This window comes from Ixodes scapularis, unplaced genomic scaffold (genome assembly GCF_016920785.2).
Source record: "Ixodes scapularis isolate PalLabHiFi unplaced genomic scaffold, ASM1692078v2 PGA_scaffold13__105_contigs__length_92229423, whole genome shotgun sequence".
Taxonomy (NCBI): domain Eukaryota; kingdom Metazoa; phylum Arthropoda; class Arachnida; order Ixodida; family Ixodidae; genus Ixodes; species Ixodes scapularis.
In genome coordinates this window covers 74987346-74996136 of record NW_024609839.1, presented here as the reverse complement: position 1 = coordinate 74996136, position 8791 = coordinate 74987346, and the positions used below count along the sequence as shown (strand labels likewise).

Below are 8791 nucleotides of genomic sequence, written 5' to 3'. Positions count from 1 at the left end.
TCTTGTCGACATTTTTGATTATGCGGTTTTTATGATGAAACAGACTATAGTTGTCGGACTTCTGGAAAAATATTATATAACTAAGAAAATGGCACGTAAACGCAAAAGACAAAAAAAGAAAACGAGTAAAAAAGGGCACTTAATAAAAAGAAATGAAATAGTAGAATTGATTATAATTGTGTTTTAAAAGGTTTGAGCGTACCAAAAGCTATAAAAGCGAGCTCCATGGTTTGAACGGTGCGCCTGTTCACTGGAAGAGTGGTTCAGGGCAGCATTCTCGCGCTTGTATGTTCCGCTTCGCTCGCACGATAAAACCAAATACTTTACTGGTAATGTATTTAGTGAACAAAGCTTACCTCCTGCATATGTGCAATATGCTCAGTTTTGACGTGATTACGCACTTGTTTATCATTATTGTTTTTGTTTCTCACTGCGATTCAGTTTGTGCTCTTTTGTGTGCTACATGCATTAGAGACCAAGGTAACCCAAAAACATTCTAATTCGCGAACTGTAAAAAAAAAAAAAAATAATAAAATAAAGAAAGAAGTTTATGGGACTTTTCACGTGTGGCACAATCAATACAAAATATTCTAAACTTCACACGTGGTTGCTTGCGTGCGTTAACAATGTTGTTTGTCAAGAACAATTGCGATTGTATGAAATCACAAGGGAAGAACTCGTTCTAAGCACGCGACCGTTGGCATGCAGTGAATACTCATAATCGGCGCCGAGATGAACGGTATCTGTCAGCAGGTGGAGGTTTTCTATCAACCCAGAGTTAGAATGTTTCCTTCTGTCTGTTTTAAGCAATCAGGAGACAACTTACACCAATTCTGAAGGTAATAAAGTACTATGAACATTCAAACATTACGGCCTGAGCAGTATATGTGTACAAGCTTTAGCGTCGGATGCACCTTTAACTTACATAGGCTCAACGCTAAAATGTAGCGCTGTTAGAGTCTTAATCAGCGTACTATATTCGTGCTTACACTATATTTTATACAACGTCAAACTCTACCCGTTTGCACCTTTTTCACTTTTGCACACTAGTACTTGCGCGCATAAATCACCAAATTAAGACTGGTACATTGCTTAAACTCAGTGCAAAAGCTATCCACAGACCCAGAATCTTTGCCTGGCCAGTCATTGCATTTATCACTGAGCTCAGTTATTCACGAGTGCACGTAGGAATCAGATAACGAAGATTTTTTTTTTAAATTAAGTTTTGGTTTTGCACAGTTCCCACCAGCTGTAAATTTGCATGCCTTTACTTAAAGGGGCTGTGCAACGACATTGGGTAGGAATATTTCTTACTTTACACCAGCTCTCTGGTACTAGTGGGACCCAAGAATACTCGAACGCAACCCCACTGATACACGAACGCAACACCTCGCGATTTCACCAGTTCCCTACACCTCGAGGCAACCCTACGGATGAAGGCATAAGAGAATACGGCGCAAAGTCACCAGAGAGAATGACTGCACAAGGAGACTTCACAACATAATGACACCAATCTACGAAGATTTCTCGTCTTCGGCCACATCTTGATAAAATGTTAGTGTACTTACCAATCGTTCCAGACCATTATAACATCGAGTCAGGAACAATGCAAAATGCTACAACACTTTAGGGCACCGTTACCACCTTGAAAGGGAGGGCAACGAGAGGAAATAAAAAATATACGAGGTACATCATTTTGCTTAAGTGTTTATTATTCGAAGCTCTAGTTCAAATCAGAAAAAATAGGAATAACTGTACTAGGACAAACACGTACGCCTATTGAATAGCGCCAGAAGATACAAATATTTTTGTTCCACATAAAAATGCTGACATAATTATATTAATAATATAAAAGCAGCACTTGCGACATAAACGTTTGATGCATTACAGAGTAGAAATAAAAATAGTGTTATAGATTAAAAATATATATATATATCACCCGGTTAATTAAAAAAAAATTGGGTTGTGTGTATGTTTATACAGCCTAGACCTTGGTCTGCCTCACAGGGGCGACGAGTCTCCCAACTGTAGATGAGCAATTTAGCCAGTGCGGTACAACCGCTAGCCGCGGGTCTTTAACGTGCATTACGCAGTAGTGATACACGACCGCACGCCGGTACGATGCTCATCCAGATCGAAACGGGCAGGGGTGGGGCTCGAACCCAGGATCCCTGGGTTCTGCAGCGCGAGCTTTCGCTCCACGTGCTCCGAGCTGGTGTGCGCTAGACCACTCGGCCACCGATCCCCCCAAATGTAGCAAATGTGGCCGAGTGGTCTAGCGCACACCAGCTCGGAGCACGTGGAGCGAAAGCTCGCGCTGCAGAACCCAGGGATCCTGGGTTCGAGCCCCACCCCTGCCCGTTTCGATCTGGATGAGCATCGTACGGGCGTGCGGTCGTGCCACATTTGGAGTGGTCTAGCGAGTGGTCTAGCGAGTGGTCTAGCGAGTGGTCTAGCGAGTGGTCTAGCGCACACCAGCTCGGAGCACGTGGAGCGAAAGCTCGCGCTGCAGAACCCAGGGATCCTGGGTTCAATCCCCACCCCTGCCCGTTTCGATCTGGATGAGCATCGTACCGGCGTGCGGTCGTGCTACATTTGGCGGGGAGATTGATGTCACGTGATTAGACATCACGTGACCTACACACTAGTTTAGTTTCCCGACTAAATTCAGCGGGAAGGTTCACGTCAAATGACATGATGTCACGTGAGTTACACTTTAATATACACCAACTCATGTTTACAAACAAACCGGAGCGCCCCTAGCGGACGTCACCGGCGCCGCGCATGCGCCGTGGATGGTGGGCAAGAAGCCCGCCGTCGCCCATAAACAAACCATTGAATTGCGTTGTTGTCGGCGTCGGTGTGAGTCCCCGTGCTCTTTTTCGCGTTGGAATTGTTGATTCTACGTCCTCCTAACAATGTCTGACTACTTGAGCGGCTTCAGCAAAACTATCGAGGCAAAACTTTGCGTGAATAATGTGACTTGCGGCGATTCATTTCACGTGGACGCCGCAGAATGGGCGCTAAAGCCTGACTCCCACGTCGAGATTCCGCTCGCTATTTTCAGTCGCGACGTCGCTCGGACTGCAAAAGCGTGGACCGTAGCTGAGATGGTGGACATCGATACTGAAAACCTCAAGTAGAATCGGGCATTACAAGTCGGTGATGGCCGTTGGTAACAATGATCAACAACTTCTTGTATCTGTTTACACTTAGCCGACTTACCCCAACCAACCTCCTTCAAGTGTTTTGAGGCCTGCACTTAGTTCTTATCGCAATTACCGGGTCAATGTTTGGTTTCCGAGCCGCTGTCGTTTGAACGAACTGACGACAAAAAGCAGCCAAGTTTGAAAGAGCAGACGACAGTTGGAACGCACGCGCAATGGAGTACGGGCAAGAAGCACCGCGTCCCGCGTCAACAAGCCATTCGAATGTCACGTTGTCGGCGTCTGTGTGAGTCTGCATACTCTTTTTCGCGTTGGAGTTGTCGATTCTACGTCCTCATCGCAATGTCTTACCACTTTAATCGCCTGAGCGAAATCATCAAGGCTCGTTACGCTGCTAAACTTTGCATAAATAATTTGACGTGCGGCGATGTATTTGCATGACCGCCGCAGAATGGACGTACAAAACCATGATGAGACTCTTCTAGCTATTTTCGGTCGCGACGACCCTCGTGCTGCAAAAGTGTAGAAGGTAGCGGCGATGATCGACGTCGATACTGAAAATCGGAAGCGGGAACAGACAAAGCGTAACAAGTCGGTGATGGCCACCGGTACCAATGATCAACATCTTGTATCTACTGCTTACACCGAGCCTACTTAAGTCTTTTGAGGCCTGCAATTACTTCTTATTGCAATCACCGGGTCAAAGTTTGGTCTACGGGCCGCTTTTGTTTGAACGAGCAGACGACAAAAAGCAGACAACTTTGAAAGAGCAGACGAAAGTTCGAACGATCAGGCGGCCGTGTGAATTTGAAGACGCACTGAATCCGTGGGTGGTCCGGACAACTTGGGGGTTTTCTCTCGGTCATGTTGGAACAAAGCAAATACATCTGGCGACTACAAATTGTGGCCCGCACACGCAATCGTAGTTCGACAGCGTCAGGTTTGCCCTTTTCACGGCTGCTATCGACGTTCTCGGACGAACGGAGGGTGCAAAACCACATGAAAACTGATCTTCAAACCTTCCCAGACTCTCTTTGTAAAGCCCCCATCGCAGCATTTTGACGAGAAGGCAGGTTTTTTTGTCTCGTTTCTTCCAAAGTAACACAGGTATGCATGTCTGGCACGGCGACTTCTGCCCACCGCCCCAGACCGGAAGTGCGTCCGGCGCGCCACCACCGCGGCGTGACGTAGGAGAGTTGAGTTGGTGTATAGATTGATGCCGCGTGACCTATACTATACTACACTGTATATTGTCCTCTAAACAAATTAAAACAATGCCTTCTCAAATACTGCATTTCATACATCATAGGAATGACAAGATAGAGGCTGATGCCAATATAGATGCAGTTTTTTATATCCCTTTGCTTTAGACTGCTTTGTGAAGTGGACAAGAAGTTTGCATTTTAAGCACCGATCTGAAACTTGCAGATTCTCAGGAACTTTGTTCGCTCAGAAACCTAGGTTCACATCTAGCAGTCACTTGGTGTTGGGCCTGAAGTATAAGGACTATATCTCTGGGTGTTTAGTTCCCCGGTTTTGGAGCCTAACTGCCATATTGTCGAGACTGGTGAGACCGAAGTCAACGGGAATCGGAAATCACTTCGCTATATCTCATATTTAGTTATAATCGACTTCGGTTATAACCAAGTGCAAAAGGGAATGGGAAATCGTGATCGCTTCGCTGTATCCGCTATTTCGTTATAACCGACTTCGTTATAACTGGTCTCGACAGTAATACCTTATGGCTCAATCTTCTCCATGAGTTGAGTCACAAAATATAATAAGCATGAGACTCCTCGAATAAGGCCATGGTTTCGAAGATAGGTACCTGGAACGGGCGCCTGTACCTAAACTGTCTTGAGGGTGCCCATCTGGAGTAGCTTGAACAGTACTTCACTTGCTACGTCAATGACGAGACTTCCATGTGTGCTAAACTGGTAACAGAGAATATTAGCACCTACCACTGTTTTGATTTCGTTGATCTGGTTAAAGGATTTTGCCGTTTGAGCCACTAATAATATCAGGACCGGGAGTAACGGAAATGTGATAATTTTCTGAAGCCGATGTTGAACACTCACGGAGTCATCCGCATCTTAGGGGAAATAATCCACCTCAGCACCGTCGGTTTCCACCTCATGGATAAGTGTTGACTGTAACGGTTGGCTTGAGTCAGCGTCGCCAACTACTAGTTTTCGACGCTTTACAGTAAAACGTATACGTGGTTTCTCTGCAGGGACGGCAAACTTGACAATAAGGCATGGGGTCACTGCTAGCCCCAACCTCGAACTAGTAGACCATGATCTCAGCGGCAGCAAGGTTGCCACAAAATCTCGATAATTAGGTTCCCTATGATGATTCTTGTGGTGGCAGGGCACCGACATATGGACAAGCATGGAAAAAGAGTAAAAAAAGTGTCGCGAGCTGGGCAATAAACGTTCAGGCAAAGGCAAATTTCTGTTTTCCCCACTGAGATTTCGGATTTCGGAAGGATGGCTAACTATTCAGGCGTTTTCAAATAATACTGCTGGGTACCGAAGGGAGCTAATAACTAAGGGTGTGCTGCACGTTTTCTTCGGTTTATGTTTGCGTGGTTACAAATTCATCCCGACCAATGGACCAACAATCATTAAGACCATCAGATGTCCCAAGGCACGATTGACCATCCACCTGATGTTCCTTTCAATCAGGCTGGTCTACTTCTGCGGTAAATGCAACACTATAGTAAATACGCAGACTGCGAATTTGCCATAAAAATACCGGTCTGTCTCGGAGGCCTGAGAATCATCAGGTCCGGCGAACAGTATGCCGAGTCATGCGAATGTGTGGTGAACGAAAGCGGGCGATCACGTGACTAACCGCGAAAGCCCGCAAGCTGAGGAAGACTCCGACCACCCAGATGACGAAGCAGGGCCGGAGGTCACTCAGTTCCAGTGCTACGTTTCCGGTCTTCGAAGGCCGGTCGTACTTGAATTCACGCCTAATTCTACTCTTAAACTCCGCTATTCCTTCCGCTCGTTCAAACAGACCGCCTTCGAAAGCATGGCCGAGGAGTTTATTTATCGATTTGAAATAGGGAGAATTCGATCTTATCTGAGGTCCCATGATTACGGTTGAGAAGATCGTGTCGGTCTGAACGAAGCCGATGCGAAACAGCTCGTCCTTGAGGCTTGCAGCCTTGTCAGAACTAGGCCTGAAAACGATCAAGGTATGCGTGCCACCTCTCACTCGGAGATTTCCTGATTTGTCTGAGCAATCGAAGACCTTGATATTCTCAATATTTGTTTTGTTTACCAAGCCGGCCACCCAACGAACGATTCCTTCTTCTGGATAGTTTAGGAGGCAAATGCCAGTGGCTCCTTTTTCAATGTCCACCCAGGACGCGTGATGGAGAAGTTCTCCGCCCAGCGGTACGTTGTATAACAGGGAGATGATAACTCCTTTGTACCCTGTGGCCAGTACTGTTACCATCAAGGACCATACCCCGAAAAGAATCCTATACGAGTAAAATGTATCAGCATGCAAAGGCGCAGTATACCCCTGCTGCACCAAGGACGCCGCGAATGGAGCCGCGACCGCTTGATAACCTGGAATAGTCCGACGGACGCTGTAGGTGACGAAGAAACCGACCAGCGAACAAAGAATGAAGCAGCCTAAAAGACCCACCCCGACAAGTATGGCGAAGGGCAAGAAGAGGACAGCTTTCTTCGGCAAAGGCTCCAGAGCTCTAACATAGGTTGCGAAGCCGGCTCTGTTGAAATAAAACAGCGTCGATATCGTTGGAAACCAGAAATCCTGTAGAAGAGCATATGGAAAATAAAGAATCGTTCCTGGATCATACATCTGTTTCGGTAAGTAATATTTGAAGGCTTGGGCAAAACTTATTAGTTTTATTTCTAAAGAGCAGTTGTAATGAAGCAAACTTTCCGTTAACGTGCGAAACGATGGACTTTGGCAAATCAACGGCTCTGAGCACGCGATGGTAATTCCTCGTCCCCGAATAGGTATGTCTCTGGTTAGTCTAAGAGGAAGATCAGTTTGGTCGTTTGGTGTGCAGTTTAGGCACCTGACTGCGTAACTTCCAGCCATCAGTATCTCCTGATCATGCACGACAATGTGAAAATCGGCCCCGCGCCGAAACTTTTCTAAATTATCATCCCCTTCAACAAAGAAATAGCCTTTACTCAAATTGAGTTCGCGCAGGATGCTTGGTTCTGTGCTTATAATTGCCCAGTGCGGATGGGGAAACAAATCAAAGTACGCCGCATTAGCTTTGCAGAATAAGTGCAGCCTAATCCGTCGGCGTTCGACGGTGCTGCAGGTAAGTGAGTTGCAGACGCTGATGATTTTTTGTGAAGTTGGTAGCACCTTTAGCAGCTGGGTCAGCAGGCGGATTTCTTCCACTCCAAACTCTGGCGGTAACATAATGTCCAGGTACGCCGAGCTAGACGCGCCGTGAAGCAGGTTCCGAAAGCCACGGGAATTCACGATGTCTTTCCAGAACGGACACTCTTCGGGCCTGGTAGTCGGCGTTGTGGCCTTGGAACGCCTGGAGCAGAAGAACTGCCATCAGTGTTGCCAGAGTGAAATGCATTACGCGATAAGGTACACCGGTGTTCGAATAAACAGATGATCGCTCCTTCGGTGGCTGAATACTCCGGTTAACAAAAAAAAAAAAAAAGTTATCGGAACCTGTTGTACTTAACCGTTCCAGGAACGCCGTTCCGTAGAACTGCCGTTCGGTACAACACTGGCCCCAAATAGCGCCGATCTGGTCGACGAAGGTCGATAACGCTATCTCGTGATTTATGAAAAAGTTGCACACAAACAAAATAGTTTGGTAAAAAAAAAACAAAAAAAAACAATAAACCCGTTGTTTTATGTTTTGGTATTTACTATGATAGGGTTCTGCCATTTCTAAATCGGGACCTTCTGGAACACACTGATCTATACGGCGTAAGATTTCACACGCCATCCCATTCGAACTCGCTGTTGACGCTCAGTAAATTTTCCAGTTTCTCTTTTTCGGCAGATACAATGTGGGCACTCATACTGATGAACGTGAGACTGGCCTTCATTCCCGTATTCGATCGTTGTTGAGGAACCGTGTTACGTGAGGTGCCGGTCCTGCGTAGACTGGGCGGAGGTTCGCGTTTCTTCGGTAGCAGACGATCGATAGCAGACACGTTGGAACACAAATTTAAGACGAATCCCGTGAGGGCTGCTTGCGGGTCCGACGTGCAGATATCGATTCCATCGTAGGTGTATGGTCACGCCATTTGATTTCACTAATTTCCCTGCAGGCTAAGGCCGGCAAGCCGAGAGAAGAAAAAGGTGTTTACGTCCAGCACGTCCTCTCCGCGCAGGCAAACAGTGAAGATGGGGAAACAAGCCTAGGGCGGAAAGGCCGGTCCAGCCTACCCCATGGCGTCACCATAAGTGTCTAAGAAGTAAGAACAAACATCGCGGCAGTTATGATTCGTTCCTTCCCTGATACGTGTCGACGGATCCGCGTGACCTTGTTGGCGCGGCCAATAGCCTTCCGTGTCCAGACACACAATTTCACAGTGTCATCAAATGCTTTACTATTGAAACACAGGGCGTGTCCAGTCCCGAGCATCTTGCTA

At 46.6% G+C, this 8791-nt stretch overlaps 1 protein-coding gene across 1 annotated transcript; it reads right to left on the bottom strand.

The window, feature by feature from the left end:
• Positions 1–5951: 5951 nt before the first annotated feature.
• Positions 5952–6635, bottom strand: LOC115316604. Its single transcript, XM_042289681.1, has 2 exons — positions 6459–6635; positions 5952–6428 (listed from the first exon to the last, which is right to left on the bottom strand). Exons 1-2 carry the CDS (start codon positions 6633–6635, stop codon positions 5952–5954), a joined length of 654 nt encoding a protein of 217 aa, XP_042145615.1.
• Between the last annotated feature and the right edge of the window lie 2156 nt (positions 6636–8791).

Coding starts and splice junctions, on each gene's coding strand:
- LOC115316604 (XM_042289681.1), bottom strand. CDS start 6,635: ATGGTAACAGTACTGGCCACAGGGTACAAAGGAGTTATCATCTCCCTG. Junction 6,429..6,458: donor TTCGTTGGGTGGCCGGCTTG/GTAAACAAAACA, acceptor GAGAATATCAAG/GTCTTCGATTGCTCAGACAA.